General features: G+C 37.7%; 1 protein-coding gene across 2 annotated transcripts; it reads right to left on the bottom strand.

Annotated features, from left to right (window-relative positions):
- Positions 1-119: 119 nt before the first annotated feature.
- On the bottom strand, positions 120-13,469 carry LOC116267406 (uncharacterized). 2 transcript variants are annotated; one of them, XM_031649104.2, is made up of 7 exons: positions 12,561-13,468; positions 11,940-11,999; positions 11,508-11,756; positions 6,352-6,428; positions 1,934-2,010; positions 799-931; positions 120-726 (listed from the first exon to the last, which is right to left on the bottom strand). In XM_031649104.2, the coding sequence occupies exons 1-7, from the start codon at positions 13,093-13,095 to the stop codon at positions 580-582; spliced, it is 1,278 nt and encodes a 425-aa protein (XP_031504964.1). In that variant the 5' UTR covers positions 13,096-13,468; the 3' UTR covers positions 120-579. The 2 variants fall into 2 exon arrangements, with proteins under 2 accessions (XP_031504964.1, XP_031504965.1); XM_031649105.2 differs by lacking the exon at positions 11,508-11,756 and having other exon boundaries at positions 12,561-13,469.
- Positions 13,470-17,689: the final 4,220 nt, after the last annotated feature.

Raw genomic sequence — 17,689 nt, 5'->3', positions numbered from 1 at the left:
CATCTGGTACCGCATGAAAATTCATAAATCTGTTCAGTAGGAGATACTGGGTGCGAAGAGGGCTGTGTGGCAGATGAAGCTGTGCCATGAAATTCATTCAAACAATACTAGAAGTGAGCTCAAGCAAATGGACTCAAAATTTTTGGTGGATCAATCCCGAAGTCCATGCATATCCTCTTTATATAACATATAGGTACAAGTTCCATGAATGTTCTTGGCTATACAAGCAAATTAAGATCGGACTTTACAGCCTGTACACACAATGATCCAAAATTTACTGGACAAATAAATGAAACACCAACACATGGATGTAGCCGGGGTTTCAAGGATTAGATGCTTTATAGAATTTACAATGCGACTTATTGTAAGAGGGCTGTGATGTGGTAAGTCAAAATGGAGAACCCGTGTACATGGTTCCATAACCTGCTGGGAAGCTCCAGAGCATTCTTCAGCAGAATCGAGTGAGAAGTTAGCAAAATCAAGACTTGGCATGGAGACGAGTAAGATTTTTCTAGATTAGTTGAAACATGACAGATGTTTTAGAGAGAGAGAAACCAAGGTTCTTCCAAATCTTTGTAATCACATCATTGCTTCCTCAATGCTCCTTATAACGGTACCAAGACTCCTACCGGCTTCTAGAGATTTAAATACAGCTCTATGAGCAGCTCTATGGCGCTTTAGAAGATTGTACGATTGCTGCACAGACCACCTTGCCCGATTCGACATCTGTGATACATTAGTCAATAGGTGAGGAATCTTTTGTGTGGATCACGATACAGAAGAGAGATGGAGAGAGACCTGTGCAGTGTTCAATGGAGGTTGAAGAAGTACACATATGCTCCGGAATAGGTTCTCATCATTTTCACCACCTTCAGCATCTCCATATACAAGAGCTTCGGCTGCAATCCCCGCAAAAAGCACCATGCAGTACCTATCAAATCACAATTGCCCATCAACAAGGAGATAGAGGTTTAACTCATAGTCCTAAGAGTAAGGTTGCAAGGTCAAAATAAAAAACGAGAGTTGAATATGTGGCCTTGCCAAAAAAAAGAAAAGCATTTCTTTTCCTTTTATAATTTCTATTTTCGTGAAGAGGAGCACTGTCCTTTGGGCTAATAAGCTGTTATGTTATGCATTCTCCTTTTATCGATATGCTTGTCCTCATGCATAAAGTCCCATTTTCAGATAGTATTTGTGATTACATTTGCATGGGCTAGAGTTATGTAGCAGTTAGCACTTGATGCTTCGGATCTTGTTAGTCTATGTTCCTTGCTTGAACCAATATCATGATTTGTCCTTGATTAGTGCTATCTATTGTATGTGACAATCTTGCCTGTGGACCTCTCTCCTTGATTCTCTTTTATTTTCTCTATTCATCACCAACTGATGTTCATTTCTTCCTTCAACCATCTAAAGGACTATGCAAATGCATGAACAGTTTTAAGAAGGAACTTGTGCTTGATCTATTAAAATAATGAAGACTACGACACATGTGACATGGCACATAGAGACACCGCACCTGTGCACATGACAGGAGACACATGGATGAGAAGGAAAGGGAAACAAAAAGCATACGACCAGAAAATCCTGTGCTTGTAGCAAACATGTGTTCAGGACCATGACCATAAACAGAAAAAATCAATACATGCTCTGTAGTTCATAGCTCAATTTTCACCTCAAATGTAGAATTCTAGACCATGTTAGCAACACTTGAATTAATTTGATAGTAACAATGTAGGTTCCAAGTGAAAGAGCTCTAGAGCCTCTCAAGGGATCTCAGGGGCAAGGTTATAACTTGAAAAACCCCACGTGGCACAACAAAATTTAAATTATGATTTACAATTATCCCTTTTCGTCCTCCTTTCATTGTTATGCGTCCATTTTCAAGAAATAAATGAATTCATTGCACAGACCATGACAAAAAATTGCATACCTATCAAAAGTAGGACCAGTAAGCTTCCCCTCTGAAAGCTCATTCTCCAGCCCTTCATCCCAAAACTGGGTTCCAGCCTATAAGAAAATTACTTTAAGAAAAGAACTGTAATAAAATGGCAACCAAGACTCATAATCTGCATATTGCTGCTAAAATATTAGCTATGTAAATATCAGAAAATTATTATAATTAAAATAAAATGTGAAGTTGGGTCCTGAAGGGACCATCTGGGCAACAGTAACTGGTTGTTGCTGTGCCATGGAACAGTAACAACCTGTTACTGTTGCCAAACGCCCCATAGGGAAGAGTTATCATATTAAACGCTCTCATCAGCCATTTTATTGCAGAAACCACTCATAGGAGACAATAAGATAATAGGCCAATGAACACAAGTGTGCAAACAAAAAGCAAAGGGTAGACCCATACCATGCTGTAGAACTCTAGGATGATTTCAAATACGTTGTTTGACTTTTAGGGACACTGCTAGCCTTAGCTATGATCGAGCTACTTCTAGTAAACATGCCAGGCATGTGAAGCACACTTCATTAGGAATTTAGGTGTGACCTTCGCATGCTAGCTGTACAGTGACCAGTTGTGAGCAAGTTCAGTGTCGTGACCGTTAGATGCCAAATTTTGTGAAGAACATACTAGAAATGCAAAAGTCAAACCCATGTAATGAATTATCTAAGAGTCTATACTTGCCTCCAATAGAAATTTGTCTTTTCTAAAAAAACATTTATAAATAATTCTTGCTCAAACTTTCAACAAATTCATATCAAACATCATTTTGGCAAATCCAAGGAATTCACCTTACTGAACTTAAGAAATTCTTTTCCACTTCATTAATCAAGAAAGTTGTTGACTAAAACAATAGTTTCCAACCGAACATTCAAGTATGTTCGACTCCTATTCTTGGAATGCCAGGAACGGGACAATGCTGTTTCTAGCATTCAAGGAATGGTGCTGAATTCCACAGAGTGGCTTCTGTCTGTGTTTGCATGCAGCAGAATACAAATCCCTTTTTACACTGCAGGTAGCAAGAAGACCGCCTTCCATGTCTTTTCTTTGCATGGGTCGTTGGACTCATGTATTGCGCAGAATGCCAAGTTTACATTCCATGCAATGAAAAATACTCTTAAAGTCTCATTGTTTTTTTACAAATTGTACTGTGCCATCTGCCATGTTGAACTTGAGTCATGTTTCATTCAGGTCGCTGGAATGTGCTTTTAATTGCATTTTTAAGGCCATAAGTGTAATTCTCTAGATATTCATGCACTAAGATGGATTACTCAATGAAAAAGTAATACAAGACTAGCAACCAACAGTAAACAGCCACATGTATGTAAAAATGCACAGTTTGTCTTTTGTAAGAATGTCCTTCAAACTCTTCTAGACAACTAGTGAACTACTCATAGCAGATCATGGATGCTCAAACATTAACTGAATTATAGAACATGACATGGATATGGATGTGAGAATACGGCACTGTGCTATATGCTTCGCAGGGTACTACAATTTTCAAACTTAGGATACAGGAAACCAGCCACACAAACATGTATTTGTTTGTTATCATATACATAAGAGAAACAAAATGCTATATCAACTCAACATCATCTTAAAGCAACACACTTGGAAACAACTAAAAATCTTGACAACTAAATACATGAAAGAATAAACCAAAATTAAGTGTAATGCAGCTGATGGCATGTTATGGAAAGCAACATAATTCACATGAAAGAAAATCAATCACACAGAAGAAAAGTAGACCAGTTATCACAAAGTCTTAGTGTGCTTGACACTAGTTTGACATGTTCACCAACTGTCCTGGTGTTGAGTCTCAGTGCCACATTCATACAGGACAAGCATGTCAATTTTCCATGAGACATCCTTAACAACTGTTGAATTAGAAGAGTTTATGTTTCTAGGTGGTTCTTTGCAATATTTAATAGTTAGGAGATCTCTTTAAACATTTCTCTATTTTCTGTTGATGTACTTTGTAAATCTCTCTTCAACCCTAATCTCTTTATTATGGAGATTAGGGTTAGTGAATGAAGTTACGTTTTCTCTCTCTAAGGCTGCCGGCTGTAACATGGTATCAGAGCCAGCGATCTCCACCCTTCTCCGCCGGCGGCTATCGTGATTTTCCGGTGACCCCTTCTCCTCTTCCTCTCCCATCTCTTCCCACTTCTTCTCTTCCTCTATCCCTCCTTTCTCTCTTCTCTCTGCTGATCGAAAGATAGTGAAGCAGCGTGAAAGGGAAACCTAATCACATGTGAGAGGTATTTGTGATTAGGTCCCCAACGTGGATGTAGTGGAGCGTAAGCAACTGCGTGGGAGTTGCAGTGGAAAGTTGTAAGTCAGATCTAGCTTCGTGGATGAATAGCAGCACATGGACTCCATTATTATTCAGATCTAGGCTCATGGGAAGCGTAGCTGCATGTGGATTCAGATCTGAGCTCGTGGAAGATTAAATGCACGTGGACCATATTCTTATCATATTTTTTATGACTGTGGAAAAGTGGCTGCAAGTGGAGTAGCTGCACATTGAGTATATTTTTTTATCAGATTGAATGTCTGCTTTATAATCTAGTGGACTGATTTGGAACAACAAAGTTTTTTTATATGCATATGTGGATACATAGAAGCCTGATAGACTGTTTTGAACAGCAAGTTCATAAGTTCATATATTCCTGTTCATTTATTGATTGTTGAGATTGGTGGACTGATTTGAACAACAAAGTTATTTTTATATGCATATGTGGATACGTAGAAGCCTGGTGGCCTGTTTTGAACAAGAAGTTCGTATATTCTTGTTCATTTAATGATTGTTGTGATTGGTGGACAGCAGCAAGTTCACAAAAATTCTTTTTAAGAACTGCTTTTGGTGCAAGAAAAAAAAAAAAAAATATATATATATATATATACTGCCTAAGTTTTCTCAAGTTGATTGCTGCATGTTATACTCTTGATTGTATCATAGTGCAACCAGATTAAGATCACATTGTCAAGTCGTGCACTATGGCACTATGGCCGTTGAAGTCAAGACAGAGACACAATATGAGCATAAGAACACAGCAATCTCTTTTCTTATGGCTCCATTGTAAAGTTAGATGCTCCTAAGTTGGAAGACAGATGTTGGGATAACCTTGGTCATCCTTCGGCTATACCCCAAGGAAAAGGTGTTGCATCTAAGCAGGGCAAGAATTCATTACAGTCTCCTATTGGATCTATCCAGGCAGCTTCATCAGTAGTAGAGGGGTCTTTACCTTCTTTCAATCCTGAGACTCTGACTGTGAATATCAACAAGTCAGAGTATGAGGAGTTCTTAGCACACAGATCTACTCAACCGTCGGCCTCTACAGTTATGATAGACAGTGCTATGTCCGTTGATGCTGCTCCACATGATACATGTACTACTTAGAAGAGTTTATGTTTGTAGGTGGTTCTTTGCAATATTTAATAGTTAGGAGGTCTCTTTAAACATTTCTCTATTTTCTGTTGATGTACTTTGTAAATCTCTCTTCAACCCTAATCTCTTTATTATGGAGATTAGGGTTAGTGAATGAAGTTACGTTTTCTCTCTCTAAGGCTGCCGGCTGTAACAACAACCATTCAAGAGAACAATTGGAAGACCAATAAAACTTGAACAGGTCATAGACAGACAGAAAGTTTCTTCGCATATTAAAATTGCATAATTAGCAGGCTCAAACTCTGCTTAGGCATTGGCCTGGTGGGTGGCTCTATTCTTCTACAATTGATCGACCTAAAAGTAGCTCCAAGTATGTCATAAAGGTTGGTGCGACTTCCGTTTGTTCTGCTTAATTATTAGATGCCGCACCTGGAGATATCACCCCCGGTTCATATGGTGATGTAACCACTGCACTTGTATTTCTATATGCCTATCAAATAGATGATCTTCAAGCCTGATTCCATTCCCTTGTAGGTGAGGAGTTGGATCCTTTTCAAATGCCTCAAGGTAGAATTCCTAATCTATAGGCAAAGCATGACGAGTGTGCATCTTAACATATATAGGTCACAATAATTTGAAAAAATGAATATGTTTGGTAACTAATCAATAGTCGACAAGAATGATCATATATCAGCTTCACCTGAAATTTTGTGGTAGTCTTGCTATCAGTAAATCTGACATGCGTATGTATGTTTTACTAGTCTAGCTTTCTCACCAAGTAATACAAACACAATGTTATATGATATTCACAAATACTAAATCAGAAAGAAATTCAAGGATCTAAAAGATAATTCTTTTAAGGCCTTTTGGTCTTAATCATCAAATGAATAACTGATCCCACGTTCTGCCATCCATATACACAAAAATTGGTAACATGTAAAAGGCAAGTGGATAATTCATGCCCATGGCATTAAACACAATAATGCATTCCTCATTCCAACTATCGTACCTGCCCTTGTATGCCCATCTGCATTGCTACAATGGGATCCAAAATCACACCACGAACGGCGCAGCCCAGGAGATATGCTGCAGATCCATGAGGAGAAAAAATCAAAGGTCATCCATACATTAAGCTCAATGTAATGCAGTCAGAAACTATTTGTTGTGTGTGTTTCAACTTATAACCATTTATATGTATTGCTTCCATTATATTATTAATTCTTTTGTCTTGTATCATTTATTTTTGCTAGGACAAGCTTTTCCAAATGATAAAACTACCCTAGCTGATACTTATTGGAGCAGCCAGATAGTTATTTTGCTAACCTCACACTGAAATAGAGGGTGGATGCCTCCTTCAGGTTTATATAGCCTTCATGCTCATTTTTCGTTAGTCAGATATTCTTTTTCCTTGTGTCGTGTGTTTTGTATAACTCCGAAGGTTTTGTCTCGGACCAGTGACTGATAGGTAGCCAGTCACTGGTTCAATTCTTTGTGCATAAGTGCAAGCCAGACAGCTTGGATGCTTGGGACAAGGGGAAAGTTGGGAGCCTCTGCTCCTCGAGCATCACCACTTCTGCTGTTGTCTTTTGTGCACGCTTGTGGTTATACTCTTATGAGTACATTGTGAGGCTTGTGAAGATATTGAGATTGTTCAACCTATTTTTGAAGAGGATCACTTCAGTTTTGAAGGATACCTTTCTTTTACACCACATGTATCCAGAAAAATCAAAATAAATATACGTCATGGCAGTGGCACTCACAAAAATGAAAATTTGGTTAACATTGTCTTTTCAAATTCAACAACCCTCCAAAGAAAATTATATGAAAGGGATAAAAGTAAATAGACAAAAGCTTTCTGAAGACTAATAACAAGCAAGGGATTGCAATCAATTGCATTAATGTTGTGAATGCTAGCTTAAAACATATTATTTTTTGTCATTTTAGTGATTTTATTAAATGAACCAAAGTACCTTTATATCTTAATATAGCAGAAAAGTTGATTTTAGCATCTTTAGAGGAAAGAACTTCTCTTTAGCATCACACTTATCGGGAATAGCTTGGGAATGGTCCCATGTTTAAGATTTGAAAAAGTACTACCGTCATATATACCTAAGTCCCATGACAATCTTGTGTCCTAGTGCATAGATCTCTTTTTATCAAACAAGTCAAGTTGCAATCCACAAACAGGAAACTTAAGTCAAGTTCTACGTTAGGACATAACAGGTAGTATAGTGTGCATATGAATAAAGGAGAGGACTCCCAATAATGTCCATATACTAAAGGATAGGGGGAGGGGATCCTCTCTCTGACCCTCTTCTCAAGTTCTTTTTCTTCTCCTCTTTTCTTCTTATTTCTCTTTTTCATTTTCCCCTTTTGAAGCTTCTTTTTCTATTTTTCTTCTCACTTCTTCTTCCCTTCCCTTTATACCCACGAATGAAGAAAAGGGGATTCAGTCCCCTAAAATTATATGTAGTTTTTTTTTTTTTTTTAATTTGATTTCCCAATATTTCATTTGTATTGACAACAATGTACAGGTCAATATCATATTATATGGACTGTAACATACCATATCAAACAATAAAGACATATAATATTATGTTAAACTATTTATGGGATGTAATGTAGCATACACCCCAAAACTAATGTAACGTGACACATCATACATTATGCATTATGCCACTGTTAAGGGTGAGTATTGTTAAAGGTTGGACCCTATGGGTTATGGGTCCAGTTCAGTAGGGAGTCACAGGTCGGTCCTTCGGGGCTGAAAATGTATGTTGAGTCTGTTATGTTATGTAGATGGATCAGGTGGACAGTAGGAGATAATAACCCACCCCAATCAAAGGAATCAGAGTATATGAGGTCCTTAGGGAGTTAATGCTAACCAACCACCACAGCCTCAAATACTGCTTGTAGCAGAAGTCCTTGTCCCCTACCTTGGAATGTTGGATTGTTAAGTTCATGGGATTTGACTTCGAGATAAAATTTTGAAACGGGAAGGAGAAGCCAGTAGCGGATGGGTTGTCACGCGCATGCGTTCAGTTGGGTGAGTCTCTAATGACCCTAATGACTTTTTCTCAGGCACAGGTGGAGCTGTGGGACAAGATCAAGCAGGTACATCAGGCAGCAGCCTCTGTACAGGACATAAAGAGGCGCATAAGCAGCAGCCGTACCCAATGCTATGGATATGTGTGGCGAAAACCATACATGTACTACCAAGGAAGAGTGTTTATACCTTTCGAAGCAGAGCTTCTGGAGACACTTCTGGACCATTTCCATAACTCCAAAGCAGCAGGCCATGAGGTGAGTGGAAAGGGCATATAGAAGGATGCGATCCTCTTTCTATTGGCCTGGGATGAAAAGGTCATTCACAAATTATGTTTGGAGGTGCCAAGTCTGCCAATAAAACAAGCAAGAAACCAGGAAACCCACAGCATTACTACAGCCACCTCCGATTTCCGACCGCATCTAGGAGGATATTTCTATGGATTTCATGGAAGGGCTGCCAAAATCTAAGGGGAAGTCAGCAATTTTGGTGGTGATAGATTGTCTATCAAAACATGCTCATTTCATAGCATTAGCCCACCCCTTCTCCACGAAGACGGTGGCTAGAACTTTCCATGACTACATGGAAAAACTCCATGGCATGCCTCGAACAATAGTTAGTGATCAAGACTCCCTATTTCTAAGCTCATTTTGGAAGGAATACTTCCAACTTCAAGGCTCCAAGCTGCAGATGTCCACAGCTTATCGTCTACAATCGGATGCGCAGACAGAGATAGTGAACAAAAGCCTCAAAACTTACCTCAAGTGCTTCACAGGACATCGTCCAAAACTGTGGGCAGACTACTTGAGCTGGACTAAATATGCATATAACACAAGCTGGCACTCTTCAACATGAGTCACGCCTTTTAAAGCTATCTATAGATGCCCCCACCTGACCTGAGGAGTTATCAACCAGGAATAGCAAGGGAGGAAGATGTAGATCTCCAGTTGAGGTACAGGAACACAGTCATCCAGGATCTCAAACAATACCTAGCTGCTGCCCGAAACCGCATGGTGATATAGTATAACAAGAGACACCAAGACATGCTGCTGAAGGAAGGAGATTGGGTCTTCCTTCGGCGCCCTACCCATGCCATAGGCTCAACACTAAAGAAAGATAGTGGCAAGGTGGCACCAAGGTTTGTTGGCCCATACCAAGTTAAAAGGAGGATAGGCTCTGTAGCCTATGAATTTAAGTTTCTTGACCCTTCACGCTTCAAAGTTGAAACCCTGTTTCAATCCACCCACAAGGGAGGAAGCCAGAGAAGCTCCTGCACTAATTGAACCAGAAGCCCTATACCCTTACCACAAGTGAATTAAGCTCTGGACTGAATGACTCATCAAGTGGAACACTTATGATGATCTGCCAGCAACTTGGGAGTTAGCAGAAGACATACAGTCTCGCTTTCCAGAATTTACACCTTGAGGACAAGCTGTTTTGTAAGGGGAGAGTAGGGTTGGACCTTGTGGGGTATGGGTCCAGTTCAATAGGGAGTCAGAGGTTGGTCCTTCGGGGCTGAAAATGTATGTTGAGTTTGTCACGTTAGGTAGAAGGATCGGGTGGACAGTAGGAGATAATAACCCACCCCAATAAAAGGAAACAAAGTATATAAGGTCCTTATGGAGTTAATCCTAATTATGAATGATATCAGAGATTACTATGAAGGCTGGGTTTTCACTGGAGCACAGTGCGGAAGTTAAGCTTCCTTGTTAGTCGCAGGCTAACAGCCACATGAACACCTTTGTCCGGGCGCAGTATCCGTGTTGATATAATCCTACACGGGTACAGGTATGGTATGGCCCAGGAGATGGCAATGGTATCGCATGTGGTCAATGCAACCATGCTCAAATCCAACTATTTTTGGATTTGGTCAAAATTGACAGAGTCCTTTTTATCTAGAAATTAGGGCTTTTTTTGATACCGCATCTATGCATGGTAAAACAAGAGCCCTCAAACAAAGATGAGGACTCTAGGTGATGTCCTTCGCGGCACCAGTTTCTTCTTCACTTGTCCATGACATTTTCTGGTGATTTTTTCCAACAACCGAGGCTAGATCCAGCAAAACAGCAGGTGCCATTCTTTCCAACAACTTGAAGCATTTTTGTACCTCCTCTAGCAATCCTTTTCTAGCAAGATATTGAATTTCTGGCTATTCTTTCATGTCCTCCAGCAACTGGTATTGAGTCATCTCTTCTTTTGCACCTTGCATTAATGCATATGTTTTTACAGTTATTGTTAATGGTATTTAATCATCGATGCATACTTTTTATTTCGTACACAGTGACCTGTTGAATCATTGATTCTGCTTTGTTTTCTCATCTGGAATCTGGACACTTTTTGGTTATGTAAAACAGTTTGTTCTCAGCAGGTTTGTGCATTTTCTGTGTGCTTCCCTTGTACTTTCTATAATTTGTTTGTTTTCAGTTCTCTTAAAATGTTAAACGCCTAAAACCAGACTCTGTATGCCTGCTGCCAAGCTTCATATCAGTAAATGATGCTGAGTATTTCCTAAATAATTGTTATTACCAGGCCATCAGTAACGTGACTGCAGTAATGCAGTTCGAACTGCACTACTGCATTCACGTTAGATCTGCACAGGCATTACTGCAGTAACATTTAGAAATTGGAGTCTGCAGTATACTTGTGTTGTGTTGTTTGTTTAAATTTTTCAAAATCTTACTGTTTCTTTTATATGTATTATGTACATATTCACACACACACATATGCATATATATATATATATATGAAACATGAATGTGTGTTTTGTTTGTTTCAAATCATAACTTTTGTTATATAATGCTCTGCTTCGGTACTCATACCGGCACCATACCCATGTGACATAGATTATGTACCATTATGCAAAAGAACGGGTAATCATACCCACCTAACATGGGCACGGGTATGGAGACCACAATCATGCATCCATTGAGGTTATGAGTAGTTGCTAACTGCAGTTTGTGCCATTCAAATACAACAAGAAATGATCATAAATGGAAGAAAAAAATCACATTATATGCACAGCACTAAAATCACAAATATTTGTTAACTATCTATTAGATTTTAACTCATGATTCTGCCAAGGAGACTGTAACTGTTCACTGTTCAGCAAAGCAAATTACCTACTAGAAGATGTCCTGCTTCATGAACAAGAATTCTACGCCTATATGGCGGCCAAAGACATGATATTTGAGCAACACAGCAGCCACCTAGGAAAACTGAGTCCAGCCAAGCAAGGCCTAGCACAGCAGCTAGATTGGGCCTTACATCTATCCCTTGAGAAACAAGAAATGATGTACCACCAAGGAAGGCAAGCAGTATAGCACTGGAAGTTCCTGAAAGACCCCATTTCTTGGGAGAAAGCTTGGAAGCTACAAAAAAATCTCTACGGATCAGAGATTTAAAAAAAACTCAAGTGCAAAAGTAGAACAAGTAGCTACTACACCACAAAAATTAAAAGCGGTTATAATGTGCAAAAAACTACACGAACAGTACCAGCGAAATAATGTGTTACATATAGAAACGACTGTGCCGAACACAAAAATAAGGCATACCTTCCAAGCCAGTTAATGATTTTAAAACTGCTGGAGTCACTTCTCTTGGTCCTTCCAATACTGTAAAACATATTAAAATGTCACAGACCAATGCAAATTCAAGAAGGAACAATGCAAATTCAACAGGGAAAAGAAAGATAGGTTTCAAAGCATAGGCTCCAAAGGGTTCATCGTGATCAAGCACTTTTTGAAGGCCAGCAGCTAATCAAGCTAAGGCACAACATCATGCACTCTCCTCTGAAAAGCGACCGCTGTGGCCATCATGGAACCAAACATCACTGTGGTGAGTAGCTACACTCTCTCCAACCCTCGAAAAAGTAAACAACAACCAAAACGAGCTACTATTGCTGGACGATCAACCAATAATAAAGTTTTCCTGCACCCACCAGTTCCATTACAGTATTATAGTTTCTGGTTTCGCAAGGCTTCCATTTTTTTTTCCAATATTACGTTGCAAACTCGTTTTAGTTCAGTAAGCCATGTTTTCTCCGAAAGTCACGTTTTTCAAATCGCGATATTATCTCCACGCTGAGGTGCGGCCACGAATGAATTAGGGTAAGCAAATGGGAAAACCAAGGAAGGCAGCAGGCATTCACAGGAAAAGGGCAAGAATTGGCATACCAACGTTCTGAAACTTGCCGAATGTGGGTATAAACCCCCTGGACTGAAGGAAGGAATAGGCGGAGCCTACCAACTTCATGTCGTCCGCGTTGATGCAGGCGTCGAGGATCTCCCAGTCGCGCTCGGCCCTCCTCCCATCCACGATGGCTTGCCGTTTCCTCCTCGTCGACGCAGAAGAGGATGGAGGAGAGGATGAGGATTCCAACGGAGGAAGGACGGCGGAACCAACACCATCGCCTTCGCCGTCATCGAGGGATTCCAGGAACTTGAGTGCTCTCTCGAGGTCTTTCTCTCTCACTGCGTCCTCGTATTCCTGCCACCCACTCAAGGAAGCTCTCGAGATACCACCGATCCTCCTCTTCCTTCGGCCTCCGCTTATCAGGTCGAAGAGGATAAGAGAATTGGTGGGTGGGAAGAGTCTAGTTGCTACGGATGAAAATGATGAAGATGTTGACAGTGAGAACAAGGAGGAGGAAGAGGAAATTTGGTTGCTGGTAAATGGAGGGGAAAAGGAGAGAAGGAGAGTGATGGCCATGGCGTCATATGGATGCTGTCGGGGGAGGATTACAATGCATTATCCGATGGCAGCCGCCACCCACCACTTGAGGAGGAGGAGAGAGCACCACTGTCGTGAGAAGAGGAGGGATATTGACGACGCGTCTGATTTGGCGAAATCAGACGCCACCAAAAAGCTGATCTCTGTGAATCAGAAGACACCTCTCTCTCCCTCTAGATTTCTTTCAAAACTTCATCCCCATTGGTCGTTGCCCAAATGCCATTCACGCCTCTCTCTCTCCCCAAACCCCACCGTAGATTTTTTTTCTTTTCAAAACTTCATCCACACCTCTCCCCTTCTGCAGATTTTTCCTTCTTCTTTTCAAAACTTCATCCACATTTGCTGTCTGCCCAAATGCCGTTTACAAAAATTATAGAACAGATGCATACCGAAGTCAAAATCATTGGTAATTAATGGGAAATTTTAAAAGCATACTTAATATTTTCGTATTGTATACAACACGCGGATTATTTTTGAAAATTTAATTGCCAACAATTTCCCATCTCATCCTCTAACAACTATGTCTTCGCTAATGCAATTAGGATTATATCCGAAACTTTCTAGCATTAACAAAAAGGTTTCACGTCATTATCTTAAAATGTTAATACAAACGATTCTTGCATATAATTAATTATATATCGATATTATTGGTCATTAAGAAAGTTATTACAAAATAACGCGCACATCTGTTAAAGTTCAACTAGTTGTTTTTTGTTCATTTTTAGCCTAAACTTAGGTTGCCACTAAGAGAAAACAGGCAGATGAATGTCCTTTACTAGTGAAAACTTTATGTATCTCTTTCCAGTCGAACTTTAGGTATTCTTTTAACAATAAGAAAAGACTGTGTGTTCTTTTATTTTAATTATTAATAAGTTTCATCCGTAGCCAGTCGGGGTCACTTTCATTGGATATTACCGTGTTTCACTTGTGACGATGAAATATCTTAATACAATATTACATCAAGGTAATTATATGTTATTTGAAAATTTTGACACACGTTATTACATTTTAAACTTTAAAAAGCGTTTTTGTTTCTTTTTTTAAGTAAGAATTTAGAATTTGTTAGCGCCAATCCATATTATAGATATTGAATATATAATATTTATTTAAATCTATATCCAATTCAAATCCAAATCCGCTAAAGTTGTAAGCATGCAACCAATATTACCTGCCTAACATGCTAAATTTATCAATATAACGAATCGGAATCGAATGAACTGTTATATCTTTTTATTGGATATTCATGTGTTCAAATTCAAATTTGGATTCAAATATAAATGTTTTTTTTATGAAAGAAAGTTTGTGCCACATATGAAGCTGAATCCATATTTTTAAAACTTACACTTGAATCTCAGTCCAACTTTTAAACGGAACTTAAACCACATTACAATATGTTAAGAACAAGAGATGAAAATTAAATCTATGATATTTATTTAAAACTAAATCCAAATCCAAGTAGATATTTATCTAAGTTGGAATCCGTATCTGAACAAATGTTATTTTTTAAATTGAAATAAAATCTGATTTGTTAATTGCATATTAATTTTTTGTATCATATCTAATTTTAAGCAGTTCGCTCAAGTATTCCATAAAGGGGCGTTTAATGGTTTGAAATTTAGATTTAAACATGAAAATCACAATTCCTCTTTAAACTAAGATGAAATCAAAATTCCAAGTTTCAATTTCCTAATTTTGGAAACAAAATACCTTGTTTTTTAATCATTTAATTTTTTGAAAATTAAACATTTTGATTTTAAAATTCCATGATTTTGAGTATATCAGTTGCCCCTAAGAAAAACCAGAATTTCATCAAAGCTCATCATACTCTCACAGCAGCGTTCACAGTTTTCCGCTTCCCCATATGCTGATCAACTTAAAAAACAATAATTTCCCTTAAATGAAAAATTCATTTTAAACATCCATAACCTTAAAATTTATGAATTTAAGTCCCTGAAATCATTCAAAATTCTAAAGGGATCTTCGTTTCCTATCATTATTCACTTCAAAGGATTTTTTCACAGTAATTCTCTTTCAAGATTCAAGCATGGATTTCTTTAAAAATACCATCCATCAACTTGCATGCATTTTGAAAACCAAAATTGGCTATAATTTCCTATAAAACATTTTTTCTTCGGTCGAAAAAGATAACTCGTCCCTCCAACTACCAAAGTAAATTAATTGATTGAAGCTTCCATTTAACTACCAAAACTACATAGATATTAAAAGGAAAAATCTCATCTGTCCGTGGGCAAGGGAAGGGCAGCCGCAGCCCGTGATTAGGGAGGCGGTGGCCTCCACCTGTTTTTTTTTTTTTTTTTTTCCCTTTATTTTACAAAAGCATGGCCCTGCCTCCCTTTGTTTTAACACGAGAAAAAGAGAGACGAGAAAAAGAGTGTGTGTGTGTGCGCGTGTGTGTCCGTAAAAGCGGCTGCGGCTGACCTTTTTTTCAATCGAAGAAAAAAAGCTAATAACTAAGACAACAAATCACTTAACAATCCTCTTTATAAGTTCATCAAAGTTTGTCCAATTTCATATGCAATATTAAACTTTTGTACTGTACACACTTGCACTTACACACAGTGTTGTTAAGTGTGCACACTAAAACATGTTCCACTCTTTTTCACATACAAGTTTTCTTCATTATTACATGGAGACTGTTCCATTGTTTTTTTTTTTTCATTTTGATTGTTCTTAAATCAATTGCTTATACTATTTTTAACAGATCTATGCAAAATTGAATTTACTTACGACTTTTCTCGTGTATTTTGGATGTTTTTCTCTTAAATTGTAGGCATATTTTGCGACCGTTAGTAACTTTGGTGTACTTCTTCATTCCCCTTTGAATGACAAAGTCTCCATATGAGATTCATTTTTTCATATTATGTTCACTCAAAACATGATAACGAGGTCTCAAATGAAATGCATGGAATGCCTTGCAGATGGTGTATTCAGTGCATATGTTATTTTTAAATTTATGTGGTTTGAATTCATCTTAGGAAAGTTGTACCATCATGTGGTTTGAATTGATATTGTTTTTGAGATCATTAACAAATTTTTGGTAGCATTGGTTGGCTTTTTTATGCATCACATTGTGTTGCATCGTGGCATTTAACAACATTGTTCATATGTATGAGGCTTTAAGTTGGAGTGTTAATGATTCAGATGCTATAATGACCCTGCTAACTACTTTTATGGCAAGATATATATATGTAAACTACTTTTATGGCAAGATATATATTATTTATTTTGTATTATTAAAAACTGTTGGAAAGATGTATTCTATTGCTAAAAACTCTGTTCAAGTAATTGTTCTCATTAATGCATTTTTTACAACTTTAATAACACAAAAATAAAAAATCGTATATATATATATATATATAACACGAAAGAAATTTTGAAATCTCATAAAATGATGGTGTTGAAAGAAAAAAAGTAAAAGATCAAAGCGGAAAAACTAAAGTTGGAAGTTTCTTTCTTATGAGGTGGACTGGATGGATGTGAAAGAAAAACGAAAGGCCGGAAAAAGAAAAGTGAAAAATAGGCTTTGACAGTCCAATTCAAAGTATATAAAGTCTAGATGTTCTAACCATTTGTTTAGTCAATTAAGTAAGCAATTTCAATTTTTTGCAACTATTCTATAGATGAAGAAAGGTTGTAACTTGTATTGTAGTTGCTTAATTTAAAAAAAAATGTTAATAAGAAAACTAATTTCGCTTGGGACTGTTCCTAACTTTACGCTTGTAATATTTAAAAACAAAATATCAAGACAAATTAAGACAAAATCCCTATCGTATTTAGGGACAAAAAAATGCGGGAGGTTTGGGCTTTTTGTTAAGCAGTACATAAGGCTTCTTCTATTTATTTTTGTGGGGTTTGGTGAAACAGTTTGGACAAAAGTTGGTAGATTGATTCTAACTGTCATGTCCGTCTGTTATAAAAAAGAAGCACCAATATAAAGGTTTTCATTTAAAGTACAAGAAAAAGACTTAGTATCATGAAAGTTTTACCCGCTTGTACAGTTTTTTTCTACTTTGTTAAACACAAGAAATTTTACTCTGTGTTTTTCATTGAATTGGGAAAAAATTTTCCCACCAAAAAATGGGACCTCTTTAGGTTCGTTTTTTTTTGCACAAGAATTTTTTCTTAAAAATTTTATTGTCGTGTGTGACATTAGTCATTTCTATTATAAAAGAGAAGCACCAATATACAAGTTAAAGTTAAACGTAACGGGAACTTACTTTAAAGAAGTATGCAGAAGAAAGAAATCGTGCATCATGAGAATTTTTTTTCTCCTTTGTCAAACACACGAAATTTTACCTTGTATTTTTCATTGAATTTAGAAAAAATTCCCAAACCAAAAAGTCGGACGTCTCTAGTTCGATTTTTTTTACATTAATTTTTTTCTTAAAAATTTTACCGTCGTGTGCATCAAATTTTAGGTAAAAGATGAAAAAAAGCAAAGAGAAAAAGAGAAAGAAAAAAGAACTTAGGCTGGTGGCAATAACATGTGACTCACTCCAAAAAAAAACACTCCTCCTTTAATAACTGACTTTTCTCCTCTCATGGCTGAAGC

This window comes from Nymphaea colorata, chromosome 14, assembly GCF_008831285.2.
Source record: "Nymphaea colorata isolate Beijing-Zhang1983 chromosome 14, ASM883128v2, whole genome shotgun sequence".
In the NCBI taxonomy this organism is placed as follows: Eukaryota; Viridiplantae; Streptophyta; class Magnoliopsida; order Nymphaeales; family Nymphaeaceae; genus Nymphaea; species Nymphaea colorata.
Note: the sequence above shows the minus strand (reverse complement) of the source record. Positions and strands in the feature narration are given on the sequence as shown.